The sequence below is a fragment of the Quercus robur genome, chromosome 9 (assembly GCF_932294415.1).
Source record: "Quercus robur chromosome 9, dhQueRobu3.1, whole genome shotgun sequence".
Classification (NCBI taxonomy): Eukaryota; Viridiplantae; Streptophyta; class Magnoliopsida; order Fagales; family Fagaceae; genus Quercus; species Quercus robur.
In genome coordinates, this window is record NC_065542.1 from 13,916,883 (window position 1) to 13,940,708 (window position 23,826).

General features: G+C 37.4%; 1 protein-coding gene across 1 annotated transcript; it reads left to right on the forward strand.

Annotated features, from left to right (window-relative positions):
- The first annotated feature begins 8,370 nt into the window (after window positions 1-8,370).
- On the forward strand, window positions 8,371-23,431 carry LOC126700744 (silicon efflux transporter LSI3-like). Its single transcript, XM_050398935.1, is given in 5 exon segments — window positions 8,371-8,838; window positions 9,318-9,472; window positions 10,886-11,075; window positions 23,111-23,220; window positions 23,222-23,431. Coding segments are annotated over 5 exon segments (1,050 nt in total). The 5' UTR covers window positions 8,371-8,453.
- Window positions 23,432-23,826: the final 395 nt, after the last annotated feature.

The window sequence follows — 23,826 nt, forward strand, 5'->3', positions numbered from 1 at the left end:
TGATGGAGATATATTAGTCTTTACTGTTAATGAATAAACAGTCATTGTCTTGCTAAATAGTGCTTTCCCGATTCATTTTATGGTTAGTGTCGGTGCAATAGATACACGAACCTAACCGCACCTTCTTAAGGTGTACTATTGCACTGTCATTACATGGGGTCATTTTATTTATTTTTGAGAAGAAACAAACGACAAAAATAAAAATTGACTACTCGTTAGCATACCGTATATCTTTCACTTCGGTTTCTGTGATAATAGGATTCATTTTGTGGTCATCTTTTCAGCTAGCATCTGCAAAAACATTGTCCGCCATTTAACCCCCATATTTCACTAGAGCTACATATTTGGTTGTTGTTTCTTAATCGTAAGTCACTGGGCTGTTTTCAGTTTTCACTATGATGCCTTGAATATGTTATTGGTAGGACATATGTGATTCACTTGTTAGGAATATATGTCACAATTTTATGTAATTGGCTAATCCTTTGACAAAACGCACTTTACTTGTATTTGTATAGATTTAGGATTTGTTTAATACTTCAAGAAACCTTGTTTCAAGATCAAGTGTTAAAGCCATGCAAGTCTGTCCAAGATTCAAGTTGAAAAGTGCCTGTCATTAAAGCTTGACAGCGAGCCATCTATCGAGCCTTGAAGAACTGTTCCAGCCCGTGGCTTGACAGCAGCTTGATAAATAGGCATCTGTCGAGGTTTATGAAGTTCAGTTTTTCAAGACTGTTTTTCATTCAATTCGTGATTGTATGTTTGAGCTTTCTTTTCTCACAACTCTAGACATATAAAAGGATTATTTTAAGGGCGGTCAAAGGTGACATAAGTTGCACAAGTACTAAGCAAAGTTTGTTCAAGCAAATTGTGACCGGAGACAGAATTTGCCCTAGTTCATCTTTCTTGTGAAGAAGTTGCTGTATTTGCGCACTGTAGGGTTTTGTAACCAAGGAGCTTTTCGATCTTCATCGTCTGGATGAATTGAAGAACTTTGCAGCCAACAACCTTCTCTAGTTGGTGATTGAAGTTGCGTACTGGGAGCCATGCATTACAAGGAGAGATTGTCACTATTAAACAAGTCCAATTAGGTATTGGGGTAAGGGTTCAACTGTAGGTTAGTATAAGGTACTGAGATTCTTTTACTTATAACCGCTTGTTGTGATAATAGTGGATTCTTGGGAGTAGTAACCTTAAAATCATCTAGTGGGGTTTTTGTAATGTAGGTTTTCCCCATTCGTAAACAAATCACTGTGTCAATTTAATTTCCGCTGCATACTTAGTTTAATTGGTGATTTGTTTGTACTACCATATACATTGCATGCTAATTTGATTAATTAATAAACTTGGCTAATTAATCAATTAATTCATCACAAGGGATCAATTCGTTTTTGGCCTATCAAGTGGTATCAGAGCAGGCACACTCTGATTAGGTTTTAATCTTTTCTGTGTGACCCATTGACCCCTGTTTGTCATGGATAGAGGACAGTCTCTCATTATACCTTCTTTATTTGATGGCACTAACTATGCATACTAGAAAGTGCGCATGAGAGCTTTCTTGCAGTCTCTAAATGAGAAAGTGTGGCAAGCTGTGGAGATAGGCTGGACCAAGCCAAAGGAAGTGCCAGCCGATTGGGATGATGCCAAGATCAAGATGGCAAACTTCAACAGCAGGGCATTGAATGCCTTATTTAGTGCGGTCATTAATGAGGAGTTCAAGAAGATATCCTTCACTGAAACTGTTAAGAAAGCATAGACCATTCTTTAGACAACCTATGACGGAACCAAGGCTGTTAAGGATTCAAAGTTTCAGAGGCTCACTACAAACTTTGAAGAGATCAAGATGGAGGAGGATGAGTCGTTTGATGAGTTCTATGCCAAGCTCAAGAACATAATGAACTCAACCTTCAATCTTGGGGAAACCATTCTTGAACCCAAGATTATGAGAAAGGTGCTCAGATCTCTACTCGAGAGATTTCATGCCAAGATTATTGCAATAGAAGAATCAAATGACATTGACAAGATTCCTTTGACAGAGCTGGTTGGTAATCTGCAGACCTATGAGTTAGGTTTAACAAGAATTGGTAAATCGGGTAAGAGCAAGAGCATGGCATTGAAGGTCAAGAGCAGTGACACGGATGAGTCTTCAAATGATGAAGATTCTAAGATGAAGTCCTACATCACCAGGAAATTCAAGAAGTTTATGAAGAAGACAAATGGAAAGGGCTTTGACAAGGACCGTAGGCAATCTAGTTTTTCTCAGTTTAAGAGCCAAGACAAAGGGAAGAAGGATGCTAGGAATGGCGGTCAATACACTGTTCTTGTAGGACCAAAGTGCTTTGGGTGTCAAGGCTTTGATCACATGAAACAAGAGTGCCCCACATATCTCAAGACCATTGGGAAGAGCAAGGCACTTGCTGCTACATTGAGCGACACCAAGCTTGAAGATGATTCCGACAATGGGGATGACAGAATCCTGAATGCCTTCATTGCCAATGTCAATCCTACTAAGGGGATTATTGAAGACATGGACAAAGAAGAGGAATTGGCGGAGTCCAAGTTCGAGAAGATGGATGATCAAGATGATATCCATACAGCCTATGAGAAACTATACAAACTTTCTAAGAAGCATGAGAAACTTTACAGGTTGGCCACCAAGAAGCTCAGTGATGTGGAACTTGATCGTGAAGAGCTCTCCACAAAGTTTGATGAAGCCAATTAGACTATTGGAGTACTGAGGTTTTAAAATAATTTCTTGGCTGAGAAGACTAAGAAGCTTGAAGCAGAGCTGTTTCAAGTTAGAGCTCAATTGAAGAGGACTTCAAGTGCAAAACTCGATGAGATGCTCAGTCTTCAAAAACTTGCTTCTGATCGAACTGGTTTAGGGTATGATTTCTCTTCCTCTAGTATTACTTCTACTAGTACTACTATTTTTGTTCCTCCTGCTAATAATGTTAATATGTTAAAACTAAATTAGCTAGTGAGAACTTAGACAAGGATAAATCTATCTTAGGAGCACCCCTTAAGCTTGATAAGAAAGAAGTTAAAAACCCTAGGGCTAAGAAGGCTAACTCTCAAAAGCCTAAACAAAAGATGTAGCATCTTTGTCATCACTGTGGAGCAGCCGGTCATACTCGACCTAATTGCTATAAGTGGTTAGCCACTCAACAGAGCAACCGCATGATCGCATCGGAAAACCAGAATCAGTTTCCATCATTTTTTGCTCCTCTTGGATATCTTCTCAAAGCCCTCATGTACCTTTTGAACTTGAACGGTTTCAATTCTTCTCTCTCACTGTCAGTTCAAGGGTTTACTCAAAGGAAAGGTTCTTCTAAGGTGTGGAAGGAAAAGGGCTTCAAGTGATTATGTCACTTTTTCTCTCTCTTATTCTTGTTTTTGTTGCATTGCTTGTGTGTTTTGCTTTATTGTTTTGAGTCGGTCTAGTTTTTATGCCTTGCTTTGTTTAACATGTTTTTGTTTGTTTTCAGTTTTGTTTATTTTGTTTTTCATATAAAAATTTTAAAAATTGAAAAATCAGAAAAATATAAAAACAGTGTGTGTTTTATGTACATTGGTACTTGTGTACCTTGGATGACCATTGAAACAAAGTTTTCTAAACTTTGTGTCCTTGTAGCTTAGATGAGCATCTCTATGCACAACTAAGCAAGTGAGCTTTGTGACTCTTGTTTGTGATGAGTAAGATTAAGTAATCTCTTGTACTTAATACTCGTATCACTCTTTTTGACGGGAAGGATTAGAAAATCCTAAGAGAAAGGCATAAATAACCATCTCATCACTGTTGCCCTCCAATCATGAAATGACATTTGTATGCTTTGGCATAGCAAAAGTGGAATGTCAAATGCTTAACATCATAGGGTATTTCTTTTCTATCTCTTATATGCCCATGCATGATATGCTTAAAAAGAAAAATATGCAAAGAAAAATAAAAAGCAAAAAGAATAAAATGCTTTAAATATGATTCCAAGCGTGTATTCTAGGAGATGTGGGAGTTATAGGATGTACCTCGAAAGTGATAGTCCCCATCAAACAGTTATGATTGTGTGTGAGTTAAAGTAATTTTCTCATATCTCAAATCGTCATAACATGTAGACACTTATGCAATCTTGCGATATTTTTCACACACAACGCGCAATATTCTTTGCTACTCTTGATACATGTGCAGGTACAATGTGATTTGGCCATCACAAGGTTTACATGTGTTAATGTATGCTCACTAAATTGTCTTGACTTGTTTTTGAAATATAAAATTGGTTAGACTTGTTTAGTGTGTGTATGTGTGTGTTTTGGGATCAAAATGCTTATATTTTTTATTGAGAGATGATTTTGAGAGTTTAAAATGTTGTTTGGATCATTGGTTGAATTGCATACTTGATTGCATTCATATCTGTGTTTTTCCCTTCTTGAAAAACTGTTTTAGAGTAACCTCGATAGATCCTCGACACCTCTCGACACCTGGCTTATCTATCGAGCTCTATAGTTGCTTTTTATTGCAATCTTGACACCTCTCGATAGCTAGGTGGATCGATCAAGAAAGTTTCTGTCCCTTCGATAGCTCCTCGACAGATCCTCGATCCATCGAGCTTCCTTTTGCCTTGGACACATGCTTGATAAATGCTTCTGTTGAACCCTTTAAAGCTTGATAGATCCTCGACACCTCTCGATCTGTCGAGATTTACTGATGGGCTATATAGAGGGCGCTCGCGATTTCTAATCTCATTTCTCTCGATCTCTCTCGATCTATCTAGCCTCTTCACCTTCCAAACCTCTCTCACTCACATTCAACCTCTTTCTTAAGGATTCTTCAAGCTTATTCAAGTTTTTCTTCACTTGGTAAGTTTCTAATCCCTCATGTTCATGCATTTCATGCTTTGTAACCTAAGTTTTAGGGATTTCTACAAAATTTGGGGTTTTTCAAAATCAAAGAGGTTTTTGTGAAATTTTTGGGATGGGTTTTGAAGATTTGATCTTAAAAACTTCATGCATTGCATCTTATGAGCATTATAATAGTATTGTCATACATTTAGATGTATGCAACTGATTATGTGCTGGTAGATTTGGATTGGGCTGAGCCTATGATGCTTTTTATATTGCAAGTCACATGTTCATGCATTCCCATGCATACATTCTTTCTTTTCAATATATTCTTTGATATTTTGAACTGCTTTGGGACTTTTCTGATTGTCTTCTCTCTCTCTCTCTCCCTCTCTCCATTTACATTAGTATGCTTCTATGGCACCCAAACATAAATCTGCTTCGTCCCGGAACCCTTTTCGTTCCAGGACATCCTCTTTTGCTAACACTACTCCTTTCTCTATCTGATTCCATGATAAGAAGGCCAAATCAAACTTCTTGAGAACTTTTCTCGACGAAGCATTCATTTTGAACGCCAAGTCATCTTGTCAGACTTCTCTGACACCAACCTATCCACTGTCATCTACAGTAGGGGATGGGGGCCACTGTGTGACGTCTCGGTCACTTGTCCATCCGTGCTGATCTAGGAGTTTTACTCCAACATGCATGGATTCAATTCTTCAGTACCTTATTTCATTACTTCCGTTCGAGGTACGCGCATAGTTGTCACATCGCAAATTGTTGCGGATGTGCTCTGTGTCCCCAAGGTTGAGTTTCCCGACTACCCTAGTTGTGATCGTCTTAGGACAGTGTACAAAGAAAAGATGATTTCTTCTTTCTGTGAGCGTCCCACTAATTGGGGTGATCGTCAGTTTACTTCATGTTCGACCTTTTCTAAAGGTCCTAGATTCATGAACATGGTTATGACTTTTGTTTTGCACCCTTTCTCTTATTGAGGGTCTTACCATAGATTTTCCTTCTCACTTCATTCTTTCTATCATAGATGTATATAGGGATATGGCGACCCGTGATAAGCTCATCTTCCCTTCAGCTATCACGTGGCTTTTACGCCATTTTGAGGTTCGTTTTCCCTATTCCGACCCCTTTTCTGACATGGGTGCTATAGATGCTGATACCGTTAAACGCAGCGAGGCATAGTTTCGTTCAAGGCGTTCCGGTGCAGCAACTCCTCCGACTCCTTCTGCTTTATCCACATCCGCTTCCTCCTCTTCTACGAGCGGAGTGACACTCGAGGACATCATAGCGCAGCTTCAGCGTATGGATGCTCACCTTGACACTCTTAGTGATGAGTTGTGTCAGGTGAACACCCGTGTTGGTCGTATTGCTCGATGCCAGGCTGATATAGGCGATTACACCATGCCTTCCACTCTTGTGGCCTCTGTAGATAAGAGTGATGGCTCCAGCAATGCTAATGATGATGATGCTACTGCTTTCGATAATGAGGATGATGGAGATGCTAGCTCACCCAGCGATGACAAAATTACTTGACACTCTTACCCTTTGTCACTCATGACAAAAAGGGGGAGTAGTTTTGTGTTATGAGAGTAGTCATAGTTAGGGGGAGAGTTAGTATAGGAGATTTTTGTTAGGGGAGAGTGCACATTGAGGGATGTAGTGAGGACTTGATGTATTTCTTTTCTTTTCTTTCTATTTAAGATACATTATATCTTGTACATGGGTCTTGTGACCATTATTGACATACATTGCACTTATATTCTTTACATATTGATGTATGTTTTTTTTCTTTCACCTATCCTTACATGTGTTGTTTCTTTTCTATCTTTGTGCACATGTAAGGATAGATTTAAGCTATTATTTCTTGCATGGCCACTTTTCTTTACTTATATGCAATCTATTATTTCTATTTCACACAAAGATGCCTTGATGAGTTTTGTTTAAAGTGTTTGAGAAATACAGGTTGTCAAAGTATTTCTTGCCATAGACTCTCTTCTTGCAAAGTTTTTCAAGAGTTTGTGCTAGGATAGATTTTATTGTATTCAACAAGTGAATATGAGTTAAGTGATTTATGACTTCTCTCATATGTTCATTTGTTTGTTGTGGTTTTGTCATGAATTGCCAAATGGGGAGATTGTTAGGACATATGTGATTCACTTGTTAGGAACATATGTCACTATTTTATGTAATTGGCTAATCCTTTGACAAAACACACTTTACTTGTATTTGGGTAGATCTAGGATGTGTTTAATACTTCAAGAAACCTTGTTTCAAGATCAAGTGTTAAAGCCATGCAAGTCTGTCCAAGATTTAAGCTGAAAAGTGCCTGTCATTAAAGCTCAATAGCTAGCTCAACAGCGAGCCATCTATCGAGCCTTGAAGAGCTGTTCCAGCCCGTGGCTCGACAGTAGCTCGATAGATAGGCATCTGTCCAGGTTTATGAAGTTCAGTTTTTCAGGACTGTTTTTCATTCAATCTGTGATTGTATGTTTGGGCTTTCTTTTCTCACAACCCTAGACATAAAATGATTATTTTAAGGGCCGTCAATGGTGACACAAGTTGCTCAAGTGCTGAGCAAAGTTTGTTCAAGCAAATTGTGACTGGAGACAGAATTTGCCCTAGTTCATTTTTCTTGTGAAGAAGCTGTTGTGTTTGGGCTTTCTTTTCTCACAACCCTAGACATATAAAAGGATTATTTTAAGGGCCGTCAAAGGTGACACAAGTTGCACAAGTGTTAAGCAAAGTTTGTTCTAGCAAATTGTAATCGGAGACAAAATTTGCCCTAGTTAATCTTTCTTGTGAAAAAGCTGCTATGTTTGTGCACCGTAGGGTTTTGTAACCAAGGGGCTTCTCGATCTTTATCGTCTGGATGAATTGAAGAACTTTGCAGCCAACAACCTTCTCTAGTTGGTGATTGAAGTTGCGTACTGGGATCCGTGCAATTGGTTAGTCACGTACTAGGAGCCGTGCATTACAAGGAGAGATTGTCATTACAGAACAAGTCTAATTGGGTATTGGAGTAAGGGTTCAACTGTATGTTGGTATAAGGTACTGGGATTCCTTTACTTGTAACCGCTTGTTGTGATAATAGTGGATTCTCGAGAGTGGTGACCTTAAAATCACCTGGTGGAGTTTTTGCCGTGTAGGTTTTCCTCATTCGTAAACAAATCACCGTATCAATTTAATTTCCGCTCCATACTTAGTTGAATTGGTGATTTGTTTGTGCTGCCACGTACATTGCATGTTAATTTGATTAATTAATAAACTTGGCTAATTAATCAATTAATTCATCATAAGGGGTCAATTCGTTTTTGGCCTATCAGTTATAACACTTTTAAGCTGAATTTTTGTATAGTACTAATGTTGGATTTTAATTTTTCTTTCTTTTTCTTGGTTCATTAGGACACTACATACCATTGAAGCTTTAAAAAATAGCCATAGTATTCAATATACAAAGCTCTCATTTTTGTAGGGTTTGAAAGAGACGATCCATAAAAAGTCTTACAATAGAAGTGTTATGGGATATATAAGCCATGCAGTTTTATTATAGTAATATTTTGGACCTGTCAAGTTTTGTATAATATATAGCTTATTAAGTTGCTAGCTCAATGGCAATGGCTATTCTAGTGAAAGTGATTCTAGGCTCAATTGGGTTTGCAATTTTCTGGATATTGGTGGTTTTCCCTAATGTACCATTTCTACCCATTGGGAGGACTACAGGGTCCCTTCTGGGGGCTATGCTTATGGTCCTTTTTCAAGTCATATATGCAGATGAAGCATATGATTCAATAGATCTCTCTATCCTTGGTCTTCTCTTTGGGACAATGGCTGTTAGTGTCTGTCTTGAGAAAGTAGATGCATTTAAGTACTTGGGGAGGTTGCTCTCATGGAATTGCTTTGGTGCAAAGGACTTACTTTGTAGAATCTGCGTAATATCTGCCATTTCAAGTGCTCTTTTCACCAATGATACCTCATGTATGGTTTTGACAGAAAGTTGCAAGGTAACATAATCTTCCACCTCTTCCATTCTTACTTGTCCTTGCCTCATGTGCCAATATTGGGTCTTCAGCAACTCCAATTGGCAACCCCCAAAACCTCTTTATAGCTTTTCAGAGCAACATTTCATTTCTAGATTTTTTTTTTCATGGGAATGCTTCCTGTTGTGTTTGTGGGGGTTCTTATGAATTCTATAATTCTTGTATGCATGTATTAGAGTTTATTATCTGGGTGCAAGGAAGAAGAAGATACTGCCGCAGAAGTTGTTGTTGAGGATGCAATGAGGTCTCACAGGTTTTCACCAGACACAATGTCACATTTGAGCAATGGAAATACAAATGGCTCCCTAAGTGCCACTGTGGACTTGTCATATTTTGTAACTCTTAGAAGCCTAATTCGTTCAAGTGAGAGTGAAAGACCTATAGTTCAAAATGGTTCCTCGAAATCTATAAGGAGTTTAAATGCATCATTGAGATGGAGAATGATATTTTGGAAATTTTGTGTTTATCTTATCACATTAGGAATGTTGATTTCTTTGCTTATGGGTGAGAACATGTCTTGGATTGCAATTGCTGCTGCACTAGCTCTTATTGTTCTTGATTTCAAGGATGCTCAGCCATGCTTAGAAAAGGCAATATTGACCGCTAGTTGGATGAAGACTCTTACTATTACAAATTTGGGAAATGTCTAAAATCTTGACTTGAGGTCGTGATTAGTTTTAAAAAAAGATGTGTGTACAATGTATAAGTGGGTGTGTGTAATAGATGTTAGGATATATGTGATTCAATGTTAGGAACATATGTTAACATTTTGTATAATTGACTAATCATTTGACAAAACGCACTTCACTTGTAATTGGGTAGATCTAAGATGTGTTTAATGCTTCAAGAAACAAGGTTTCAAGTTTAAGTGTTAAAGCCATGCAAGTCTGTCCAAGAATCAAGTAATGAAGTGCTGGTTTTTAAAGCTCGATAAGTAGGTTGACAGCTAGCATCTATCGAGGTTTAAAAGCTGCTGAAACCCGTGGCTCGACAGCTAGCTCGATAGATGGCTATCTATCGAGATTTATGAATTTTAGTTTTTCAAGCTGATTTTCATCCAATCCATGAATGTATGTTTGGGCTTTCTTTTCTCACAACCCTAAACATATATAAGTATTATTTTGAGGGCTGTAAAAGGTTACACAAGTTGCACAAGAGCACAATTCCACAAGTGTGAAGAAAAGTATGACCGGAAACCTAGTTTGCCCTAGTTCTTGAAGAAGCTGCTGTGTTTTGTACACCGTAGGGTTTTGTGACCAAGGAGTTTTGTGATCTTTATCGTGTAAAGAACTGAAAAACTTTGCAGCCAACATTCTTCTCAAGTTGGTGATTAAGTCACATATTGGGATCCGCGCATCTATTGGTTAGTCACATACTGGGAGCTATGCATTGAAACGAGAGATTGTCACTAAGTCCAATTGAGTATTGGGATTAGGGTTCAACTGTAGGTTGGTATAAGGTACTGGGATTCCTTTACTTGTAACCGCTTGTTTTGATAATAGTGGATTCTCGAGAGTGGTGACCTTAAAATCATCCGGTGGGGTTTTTGCCACGTAGGTTTTCCCCATTCGTATTTTCCCCATTCGTAAACAAATCATCGTGTCAATTTATTTTCTACTGCATACTTAGTTTTAATTGGTGATTTGTTTGTGCTACGATGCATATTGCATGTTAATTTGATTAATTGATAAACTTGGCTAATTAATCAATTAATTCATCACAAGGGGTCAATACATTCTTAGCCTATCAATAGACATTACCTTTAATTAACTTTTTATTTATTTATCTCATCAATTTTTTAAATTTATACAATAAATTTGTAATGGTAGTGTTTATTACACGTACTCTACTCTAGTAGTGTACGCACAGCTGCAATTTGCAGCGCTATGTGTACTATGTGTACACTCAACTGTGTGTATTAGTCATTTCTGAATTTGTAATATCACTATGTAATTGGGATTTATAATATAATTAATTCTGTCCTTATGTACCGCCTTGAGCAGGTTTCATATTCCCTTCTAATTTTCTTTTGTGGAATGTTTATCACGGTTGAGGGCTTTGACAGAACTGGAATTCCAAGTTCTCTATGGAACCTCATGAAGCCCTATGCAGGGATTAATCGTGTTAGTGGGATAGCTGTTCTAGCCCTTGTCATCCTTATCTTGTCAAATTTGGTTTCAAATCTACCAACGGGTATGCTCATGTCTCTCTTTTCTAATTCATGTCTTCCTTTTCTATATTGTTCTTTCATTTGTCAAGTAGCTCTTTGAGTGATGATAGAGAGATGCTACAACTTTTGTTTCATAATCTCATATGTCACCAATGACAAGTAATTTAGACATTTAATATATTGTTAAAGTGGTATCCACCATATTCATTGTTATGTTAATCTATAAGCCTTTCGTGATAAAATTAATAATAACATTAACATTTTCCTTAACTTTCTATAATATATAACCTCCTCATCTCAACCATTGGAAAGAATGGGGAAAATGATGAGTGTTGAGCAGAGCTTAATTTATTATTTGATTGGGCATTTTTGAATTTTCGGTGATTACATGTTGGGTCCCAAATAATATTATTACAAATATTAGCAATCCAAAATAGCAATCACACACAAGAACACAAATATTTATGTGGAAAACCCTTTCTCTTTGAAGGGAAAAACCACGGGACAAACTCCAAATAATTTCACTATTATCAAATCAATTACAATAATTTTTTGTGAATGTCTCTCTTGTTTCATGGCTAAAGAAAAATCTCTCTTGTTTTTCTTTACTCTTACACACACACTAATTATCTCTCTCAAAGGCGTCAATCCTTTTTCTCTATTCTTCAATATGCGGCTCCCTGTTTCTTTTTCTTTTTTTTTTTTTTTTTTCACTGTGCGGCACACCAAAAAAAAAATCACATATAATCCTCATCTAAATAACCCTAGCCGCCACACCATCCTTGTATCATACAAATACAAAATTCACTTGAACTAGGAATACTAGTTGGCCACGGAATAAAAATACAAACCCATATGTGGGCTGGACCAATGCTTTATGCACCCAACAATCTCCCCCTCCAGCCCACCAATGGGAGGAGATCTTCAATCTTGCTCTTCAGTTTAGATCCATGTCGGTCAAGCCGACTTCAAGCTTGACCTTCTTAAATCTTCACCAACACTGAGAACTTCTCATCAACGTCAATCCCTTTCATTCTCAAATAATTAATCTCATCTTGGATTTCTTTAATCCAATCCCTTGGCTCCCCTTCATCAGAATCCCAATTATTCTTGAAGCTAACAATTCGATGTTCTCTAGTAGTCTTCTTCTCACGAGGTTCAACAATCTCTAGTGGAGAATATTGCTCCCCTTGCTCAAGACATATATGATCTTGCACTTCATCATCATCCCATGTAGCCTTAGCATCTTCAAATTCTTCATCACCTACCACTTCCACTTCTGAAGCACTATTAGGCAATGAGAATTTCACCCTTTTGGTTTCAACACCATTAATCTCAACACTCATCTTTGGAGTCTTCTCAAAATTTTTAATCTCATTGAACTTCTTCTTACAGGTTTTCACGTGAGTCTTATACAAACTGCAACATGCATGTCCTCTTGCAAGAACCAATGACCCCTTAGTAAGTTTTCATCTTCCATTACCAAGGTAGTTACAATAAATTGCTCGATCCATAGCCAATGTAGAAAACACATTCATCCTTAAATCTGGAACATGTAGCACATCCTTCAACATCATAGTGCTACTTGATAGTTTTTAGACCCCTTAACCTAGGTAATTAGCCAAGTTGTTACTTAGTCCAAATTAACAAATCTAGGTTATCACAATCATAAAGATCATATCATGCAAAGTAGCGGAAAGATAAATAACACAAAGATATGATCACCCAGGAAACCAAACTAGTAAAAACCTGGGGAGGATTTGACCTAGCTATCCTCAAGGTAAACTTGAATCCACTATCTTGAAAGAATTGAAGTTCATACAATAAGACTTACAAGCCCCCACGCTCGACTTCTTATTGCTACCAACCAGTAGAACTTACTGACACGACCATGTGCAAGCTCCGAATCCACGGACTCCTTTTTTCTTGGATTCACCACCAGATACAAGCACACCCGCTTGTGTTTTCTTTAAGCTTCAATGGCAGCAACTGAATTGATTATCAAGGCATAGATAAATCTTCTCCTTGAAAATCCTAAGTTTGTGTAAAGGAAAGCTCCTCTAGATCTCACAAGAGATTTACACAAACCGCAATTATGAGCAACACTAAAACGTGGCTAGAGTTTGCCTTTTATACTTAGGACAAATAAGAAACCCTAAAAACGTTTTAAAACACTTAGGGCTGAGTTGGAAAAATTAGCAGAAAATCATTCTGCCCAAGCTTCGATCGATCGAGCCTGTTTTTCGATTGATCGAGCTAGGCCGAAAGGCACAATGTTTTCCTGCTTTAACTCGATTCCAACATTACATAAAAGCACAACTTTGAGCTAGACTAAAACACTTCTAAACACATTGTTTTGATCATGGTTTGTCAACAATACAAATTAGAGTTCTAAATACATAAAATCCTAAGACTTTAGAACCTAACAAACTCCCCCTTTGGCAATCCGTGACAAAACACAACTAGAAGCTCAAAGTTTACAAAATAAAAAGCCCTTTACAAAATAATGCTCATAAAACAAATTCAATCCTAACTACTATCCATTAGTTGCAAGTGTAGACAGCAACTCAATTGAATCAACTTGTATATTTTCTGAAACACTAAACAAAATGCATAACCGCATGTGTGGAAACAATACAAGTAAACAAATTAACTTCTTGATTTCAAACAACACACAAATAAAGACATATATCAATGAATAACTCATAAATATAAATCAATAAGCAGTTTGAAACAAGAAACATATAAAGTAACAACAAAACATAAAACTCCCCCTAACATGAATATCCCATCAAAAACATGGCAAGAGCTAAAAATGTAAAGTTCAAAGTGAAGCACCTAGATACAATCTAAACTCCACAAGCTCCAACCCAAAACATATACTCCCCCTGAAAGCAAAAACTCTACAAAGTACTCCCCCTTTTTGTGACGGAATGCCAAAGGGCAAACAGAATCCATCATCAAAATGGAGGTGGTCTAAACTGTGCCAACTCCGCACGCAAGGCACGGATCTCATCGAGCATGTCCACCAAAATCTGTCCATGAGCCACCTGAACGGTCAAGACATGATCCAACGTGCGACGAATGTCTGAATCATCCGAAGCAGTCGGTGGAGGAACATCATCATCAGCAGCAGCACCTGATGTCTCAGCAGCATCAACACCAGTAGAAGAGGGAGGAGGGGGAACACCACTAGATGACGCACCTCTAGGACGTGAAGGAGCAACTCGCAAGTGAGCAGCCCTCTGACGAAGAAAGGTGGCACCTATGGGAGCAACAACATGAATAGGCCCACCAGACAGAAAACCATCTAGACCTAAAAAGAGCAAAATCCTATGAATGAAAATAGGATGAATAAGCGCATGCCCTACGGCAGAACTCCTATGAACCTCGTTCAAAGAGCGAAGGAACAAGTGAGGAAAACTGATAGACGCTCCAGAAACAAAGGCATACAAAAACACACATCGCTCTAAAGGGATGGTGTAGAAGTGAGAAATAGGCCACAATGAATGACACGCTATCCTAAAGAAAAGATAGGCAGTCTCGGTAAGCTCAGCGGACGTGATCCGAGGGTCAGAACCCCACTGGATAAATGACCCAGTGATGTATGACATGACTACATCTAATGAGGGTGACTCATCATAGGGATAGTCAGGCTCTCGAACAACCGGAACCCCAAGAGCCTCAGCCACTACCCAAGGGGTAATGGTGAACTCAACACCTCATATTCAACTCCTAACAAGGGTGTTGGAATCATAGACATGGCAAGAGAGGTTCGAGAAGAACTCTCTAATCAGGACGGTCGGGGGTGGATGATCTATCTCTAAGAGAGGCAACCAACCTCTAGACTCAAAATTGGCCCTAATGGCCGGATCAAGCTCATCTAAGACTATAGCTCGCTCAGCCCAAATCTTACGCTTATGGTTCAAATTCTCAAAGGCCTTTCTGCACTTATCATTCCTAAACTCCTCAACCCTAGAGAGAGACACAGAGGAAGTGGAAGGTGTCCTATTGGCTCTAGTTTTTCTAGGCATGGTGCTAAGATAAGGACCAAAACATAGAGCAAAAGAACAAAACACAAAACCAAGGGCAGACTGCAAGTTAGCACAAAAAAATATATAGAATTAAAATCTATATGATGCACGACAAATTTAAATGGTATGATGCATGTTCTAATGCAGTGAATTACGTCCAAAAAGTTCAAATTCACAAAATTGGCTTGAACATTAAGGTATTAACACAAAAACCCCAAAATTTGGAAAACCACTTGATCAATTTGAAAAATATTGACGAATTGATCATCACACATGATAGAATTCAAAAAATAATGACCAAATACATCAATTTGACAAGCCAAGTTCATCAATTTAACCCAATTAGACAAAATCCCCAATTCGGAACAATTTCAAACCCTAGAAATTCCAATTTTTCAAAAACCACAAAATTGATCAAATTAAACTACAAGAATCATCATTATAGCATCCTAGAACAAAAACCCATTGATCAATTTCACCAAAACAGGTTTGAATCATCAAAAATCCCAATATATAGAAAGTGTTGAAAATACCCACAACAATGCATAAAAAATGCATGAAAACATGAAATAAAATGCAAAAGGAAGGGCAAAAGAGACTTACCGGCCTTCAAGGACAAAAACCTTGCAAAAAACTTGGAGGAAAACGACAAAAAATCAATGGTGGAGCCTTAGCCAAGTCGGAGAGAGAGGAAAGTTTGAAAAACTTTTTGAAAAAGTGCCTTTGAAAAGTCCAATCTGACTTTTTAAAAAAACATGTTTCACGAGTTTCGATCGATCGGAAAACAGTTTCGATCGATCGAAACAGACAGAGGCTCTCTCTTATCAGAATTAAAAATTTTCGATCGATCGAAAAACAGAATAGATCGATCGAAATGGGCAGAGGCTCACCAAATTTGAGGAAAAACATAGTTTTTTGAAAAAGACATTTAGAATCAACTCAAAGCATTGAAATTGAAGAACAATAATGCATGAGAATGAGATGATATGATTTTCAAAAACAATAATCTTAAGCCCAAATTCCCCAAAACAAAATTTCTTGCATTCTCCACAAATTTTCAAGCAACAACTTAATTTTGCATAAAATTCAAAGTATTTGCAAAACTTGGTTGGTTAGACCATAAACACACACAATAACATGTACAAAGTTTAGCAAAAAGTAACTTGTGTAGTGTGTGCAACTGGGAAAAATTTGAGATACATGTGAGGTGATATGTGAATAGCAATCAATCACAAAGTCTACAAAATTCATCACAAAGAATTTAAAAGAGACTATCACCTAAAGAGTTACATCATATAACTCTAAAATCTCCTAGATCATAAGCTTGCAATCATGTAAGTTTCTTGTATTTATGCCTCATAATATACATACCAATTTTAAGTCATGTGAGTTTGGCATCAAACCTAATAGTACACACCAATTTTAAGTATTAAGCAATTTAAACTGAGGCTTCACCTTATGTTCTTTTTGTGCATGTGCTACACTTTCTCGAGCACAAAATCTTATGATATGCACTAAGGTGTTCATGATTGTCTAGTGAACAGTGGTGAGATGGTTATTTATGCTTTCTCTAAAAGTTCAAGTCAAATATTCAAAAACATGTGACTTCAAGATTAAGACAGAATAATCAAGAGCCATAAACATCTTTCCCACATAACATGCACTACAAAGCTTCAACTAGTAAAGTGCAATAAGTAAGCTCATCAAAGCTAAACAAGGTACAAAATACATGTTATGTGAAAATAAATTGACCAACCTTGTTCTCAAAAAAACCAAGAAGAATAGTACAAAACAAAATTTGCTTCCTTTTTTTTTTTTTTAATTATTATAAAAAAAAAACACCTAGAATGAAATGCATGAATGTTATGCAATGCAAATCCAAGAAAAACAAAAAAAACAAAAACAAAACCAAAGAACAATGGTCACAAAGGATAGAGCAATGAAGCACAAGGACCATGTCAGAAAGATTCAGTTAGTTCGAGTCTTTTGCATCCAAAACCTTTTAGATGCACCATGAGCATTGGAGTTCTTATTCACATGAGAATGATTACCAACTCCAGGATTGGAATAAAGGTTTAAAGTCTTTACCAATTCACCAATAAGTATCATAGGATCTTGTGCTTGAGGCACAGGTACTTTTGGTTTGTTTACTCTCTTAGTAGCTTGCAGCTTATAACAGTTTGGACGAATGTGTCCAGACTTTCCACAAAAGTGACAAACCCATGCAGGCTTATCATGTGTCTTGTCCTTAGATAGGGTAGGCTTCTTAGACTTAGACTCTTTCAGATCAACCTTAATCTTCCTAGATGATGAACCTTCTAAGGGTTTAACAACCTCACTCACAGGGGGTTTGACAGTTTCACTCACTATCTCACTCATGGAAGGTTTAGAAGAAGAAGATGAAGGAACAAACTTTGTGGAATGGGGAGCAGACACAGAGATGCTTTCAACATAACCTAATCCAGTTTTGTCAAAAGAAGACTTTTGAACACTCAGCATTTGAACAAGTTTAGAACTAGCAGATCTAGCAATAGATAAATCAAGTTCTAAAGATTTAACTTTATCAAGCAAAAGCATGTTTTCAGTTTTCACATTGTTCAAAAGTTCATTAGCATCAAACAGTTTAACAAGCAAATTCTTCTTTTCAAGTTCAAGAGATTCAATTTTCTTCAGGTCAAGTTCAACATTCATAGCATCCTTTGCAGCAACTTTGCAAAGTTTATTATAGGCCTCTTGAAGATCTGCATTTTCAGAGAGTTCCCCATCAGAAGGGTTCTCTTCAACAAATATGCTCTCATCGACTACAGCAGTAGTGGTGAAAGCAATGAAGTTTCCATCCTCATCACAATCAGACTCATTATTAGAAACTTCACCATCACTAAGAGTTACAACCATAGCCTTACCCTTAGACTTCAAATAGGTAGGACATTCAGATTTCATGTGTCCATACCCTTGACATCCAAAACACTGAGAGCCCAAAGAATTATTGGAAGATTGACCTACTTTTTCTCTAGGTTTATCATTATTGTTAACCTTAGTGGGATCATGCTTCCTAAAATTTCTAGGTTCAGCAGCGTTTGTGCCTCTTGCCTTTCTATTACTATTCCTAAGAAAGTTTCTAAAGTTCTTGGAAAGGTAGGCAATTTCTGTAGCAGAGAGCTCATCATCAAATCTACCACCTTCAACATCATCAACTGACTTAAGAGCCATTGATTTAGATTTGGTAGTTTTGGGTAGATCCAACTCATAAGATTGAAGAGATCCTACAAGTTCATCAACAGGAATGGAGTCCACATCCTTGCTTTTAGTAATGGCAGTCACCTTGGGTCTAAAGTCTTCAGTTAAATATCTAAGAATCTTCCTAACAATTTTAGGTTGATCATAAATTTCACCCAAGTTAAAAGCATAATTAATAATATCATTCAATTTAGCATAGAATTCATCAAAAGATTCATAATCAGACATCCTAATGCTTTCAAATTTAGAAGTCAATTGCTGCAATTTATTGATTTTGATAGCCTTTGTGCCTTCATGCATAGTCTGGAGGATATTCCAAGCAGTATGAGCAACCTCAATATTAGAGATTCTCTTAAATTTTTCCATAGAAATAGCGTTAAAGATCGCATTCATAGTCTTGCTATTAAACGCAGCTGCTTCTTTTTGAGAAGTTTCCCACTCACTAACAGGAGTTGTGGGCTTCTCCCATCCGTATTCAACGGAGTTCCACACTCTCTCATCAATGGATTTTAGGAATGCTTTCATCCTTACTTTCCAATAAGCATAATTATTCCCATCAAAGTGAGGAGGAATAACTAGAGAGTATCCGTGTTCCATGACAACAGGGGTCAAGGATCAGCTCAGTGATTAAAGGATCAACAACAAAAGAGCTACCCGCTCTGATACCACTTGATAGTTTTTAGAGCCCTTAAAACACAATTGAATTAACCTAGATAATTAGCGAAGTTGTTACTTAGTCCAAATTAACAAATCTAGGTTATCACAATCATAAAGATCATATCATGCAAAGTAATGGAAAAATAAATAACACAAAGATATGATTACCCAAGAAATCAAACCAGTAAAAACCTGGGAAGGATTTGATCTAGCTATCCTCAAGGTAAACTTGAATCCACTATCTTGAAAGAATTGAAGTTTATACAATAAGACTTACAAGCTCCCACGCTCGACTTCTTATTGTTACCAACCAGTAGAACTTACTGACACGACCACGTGCAAACTCCGAATCCACGGACTCCTTCTTTCTTGGATTTACCACCAAATACAAGCACACCCGCTTGTGTTTTCTTTAAGCTTCAATGGCAGCAACTGAATTGATCATCAAGGCGTAGATAAATCTTCTTCTTGAAAACCCTAAGTTTGTGTAAAGGAAAGCTCCTCTAGATCTCACAAGAGATTTACACAAACCGCAATTATGAGCAACACTAAACCGTGGCTAGGGTTTGCCTTTTATACTTAGGACAAATAAGAAACCCTAAAAACGTTTTAAAACACTTAAGGCTGAGTTGGAAAAATCTGCAGAAAATCATTCTGCCCGAGCTTCGATCGATCGAGCCTATTTTTCGATTGATCGAGCTAGGCCGAAAGGCACAATGCTTTCTTGCTTTAACTCGATTCCAACTTTATATAAAAGCACAACTTTGAGCTAGACTAAAACACTTCTAAACACATTGTTTTGATCATGGTTTGCCAACAATACAAATTAGAGTTCTAAATACATAAAATCCTAAGACTTTAGAACCTAACACTACCAACATTAGTTTCAATGCACACATCACCAATTCCCACAATCTTTGAGTAACTAGAATTACCCATCTTCACTGTACCAAAGTCTCCTACTTTGTACGTGGTAAACAACCCCTTCGTAGGGATAATATGGTTTGGGGGGGGGGGGGGGGGGGGCTAATGTAGAATCAACAACCCACTTAACATCATTATTAGCAACATGCTCACACTTTTGCTCTTCAATAGAGAGCACCACAACATCCTCATAAATCACAGCAACTGTAGTATTTTTCTCACTATTATTCTTTTCATATTTTTCTTTATTTTGTTCCTTGTTCCAATGCCAAAAATCTCTTCTTAAGTGACCCCTTTTCCCACAATGGAAGCATTCACTAGTTTCCTTGAACTAAGATCTATCTCTCGATTGTGACCTACCATTAAATTTCCAATCATTAGGTCCTCTGCTTCTACCTCTACTCTTGTTCTCCGTGACAAAAGCTTGATCTTGTGCATTGTCTATATTTGCATCTCTCCTGCGAACCTCTTCACTTAAAATCAAATCTCGAATATCATCATATTTGAGTTTGCTTTTTCCTGCAAAATTACTCACCATCATTCTCATGGCTTCCCAATTGTTTGGTAAAGAAGCCAAAAGTATCAATGCACGAACCTCATCATCAAATTCAATTCCCACCGTGAATAATTGATTTGTGATTGTATTAAACTCATTTAGATGCTACGCTACAAGAGTGCTTTTCGCCTTCTTCAGATTAAATAACTTCTTCATTAGATACACCTTATTGTTAGCCGACGACTTTTCATACATGCTAGACAAAGCCTTCATCAAATCCACTGTAGTCTTTTCTTTCACAAAATTATGCGCAACTGATCTTGACAAAGTTAATCGAATAACTCCCAATACTTGCCTATCAAGAAGGTTTCAGTCTTCATCCTTCATAGTTTCAGGTTTTGTCCCCAAAAGAGGTAGATGCAATTTCTTCCCATAGAGATAATCTTCAATCTGCATCCTCCAATACGTGAAGTCTGTTCCATCAAATTTCTCAATTCCTGAACCCTTGCCTTCTTCTCTGGCCATCGCTTCCATTCTAACCTGGCTCTGATACCACTTGTTAGGTCCCAAATAATATTATCACAAATATTAGTAATCCAAAATAGTAATCATACACAAGAACACAAATATTTACGTGGAAAACCCTTTCTCTTTGAAGGGAAAAACCACGGGATAAACTCCGGATAATTTCACTATTATCAAATCAATTACAATAATTTTTTGTGAATGTCTCACGGCTAAAGAAAAATCTCTCTTGTTTTTCTTTGCTCTCTCTCACACACACACACACTAATTATCTCTCTCAAAGGCGGCAATCCTTTTTCTCTATTCTTCAATATGAGGCTCCCTATTTCTTTTTTCTTTAAAAACAATCACATATAATGCTTATCTAAATAACCCTAGCTGCCACCCCATCCTTGTATCACACAAATACAAAATCCACTTGAACTAGGAATACTAGTTGGCCACAGAATAAAAATACAAACCCATATGTGGGCTTTTACTTTGTGGGCTGGACCATGTGCTTTATGCACCCAACATTACATTTATAGTGTGCTAGAAAACAAGTTCTTAATAAGGCAATGATACTCTTACACTCGTTTTTTACATCAACTTTTATATGTTAAAATGTGGACATTTTCATATCAATTGTGAATATTAACATAAAATAATGGAGGTAAACGAGTTCTTCTTAATAATGGGTTTTTCTTGTTTATTTAAAGTAGTGATTTGCATTACTATTGCATATAATGTCAAAAATATTTAGCGAACCAAAAAAAAAAAAAAAAACACATGATACAATTTTACCGTTTTTAACCTCATCATCATGCTTATTAAAATTGTTGTTCAGATTATATGAGAGAAAAGAGAATAAAGAGTGGATACTAAATTAATGTGATTCAAGTTCAACTTTAAAGGTTTACATCTACAATAGGGTGAAACTTGTTGCAAAAAGACACTAGACACGATTGTATTCTCTACAACAAGAGGCTGCATCTATATATACTTATATATAAAGAGAGACTAATACTAAACTATCTATAAACTAACCCCTATATATCCCTAGAGTGTAGTACTAGCTATACTTACAGCACCAATATATATAGTACTATAGTATACTAAACCTAGATAAATGTCTCTTAGAGCATTCCCATCAAGGGAGGCAAAACTTTTAGCATTTACCATCTCAAAATACTATTTTTTAACTTTTAACACCTCATTTTATAATACATCATACATCAAAGATTCTATTTTTTTTAGCGCTTCATTTAAATATTATTTTTTATTCTCTATATGTTTCTTTCTCTCTCTTCGTATCTGTGTATCTGCCTTTCTTTGAAAACCCACCCCTTTCTTTGCAAACCCACACGGCCACACCCATGGCTAGCCGCTGCAAGCCACCACCATCAAAAACAAAAATAAAAAATAAAACCACCTGCTGATCACAATTCCAAATTAAAAACCCACAACCCAGACCCAGCCGATTAGAATTCCAAATCACAAACCCACAATCTAGACCCACGCCGATCACAATCACAACCAAACCACAATTTCAACGACCACCACATCGATCAGAGACCCACGATGATCAACTCGATGACCCACGCCAAACTCTTAGCCAATGACCCATGCTGATCTCCCCTTAACACTGATGCCCACGCCAGTCAAAGACCCACAAACCCACCAAGTCACCAAATCAAATCACCCCGCTGAAATCAAAACATAGAACCCAGACCCATGAAATCAAACCACAAAACCTAGACCCATGAACCCAGACCCACAGAATCAAATCACCCCGCCATCAAGCTCTACCTCCATATCGATGGCAACACTCTGAAGGCGAAATGGATTTCATGTCTAGTGGCGTTTGGCAAAGTGGAGCTCAAATCGTGAACCAGAGAGGAACAAAAGCTATGGGAAAGAGAGAAGACTGAAGAGGAAAGTGAGAGAGGAGAGAGAAGAAAGAATAGAAAAATAAAAAAGAAAGACACAAGTTACCGTTGGGAATAAAAAAATAATTTTTGGTTTAAGATTTATGCTACAGTGAGCTGTTATTGATAACAGCTCACTGTAGCTGTGTCAAAATTTTTGACATTTGAAATCTTTGATGGAGTGGGTTTTTTTTTTGTGTATTGGTGCTAAAATTTAGCTTTTAGCATTTTTGCCTCCCTTGATGGGAATGCTCTTAACAACTTTAACATTATCTCAGTTCTGTTGCTTGGAGCCCGGGTGGCAGCAGCAGCAGGTGAAATTTCTTTAAGCTACGAGCATAAGGCTTGGCTCATGTTATCTTGGGTTAGCACAGTGGCTGGGAACCTATCGATCGCTACTGGGCTCAGCTGCCAACTTGATAGTGTGTGAGCAAGCTCGCCGTGCTCCACATCTTACCTACAACTTATCTTTTTGGAAACATCTCAAATTTGGGGTCCCCTCCACACTCGTAGTCACTGCAATTGGTTTGACACTCATCCATAGTAGTAGTTGTACGTACGTACCCGCCAAGACACTGATTTGTGTGGACAACTTATAGAATCTGGGAAAAGCACTCAGAAAAGTGACAGTGACTTGAATAATTTGGAAGGTAGCATTTTGGAGGAGCAGTTTCTGTTGGAAGTTCTCAAATGTTTTTATTTTTTTCCCAAAATAAATGAATAACTGCTCGTTCACGAATCCTTTTACCTGTACCCATAGTGTTAGTAGCTATATAGTCTATATATACTTAGTCAATGGTAGAGAAACCAACATTCAAGAATGTAATGATGTTGTTGGTACTTTATAGCCGTAGAGGCAGAACACCATATGGGGGGTAGCAGGAGTTTGGTTGGAGCTATGAATCTTCTTGCATTGCCTATATATATATGGTTTTGTTAATCTCAAGTAAACTTATCGATTCTCTTTTACATTCAGTGATCGTATGTCGTTTTT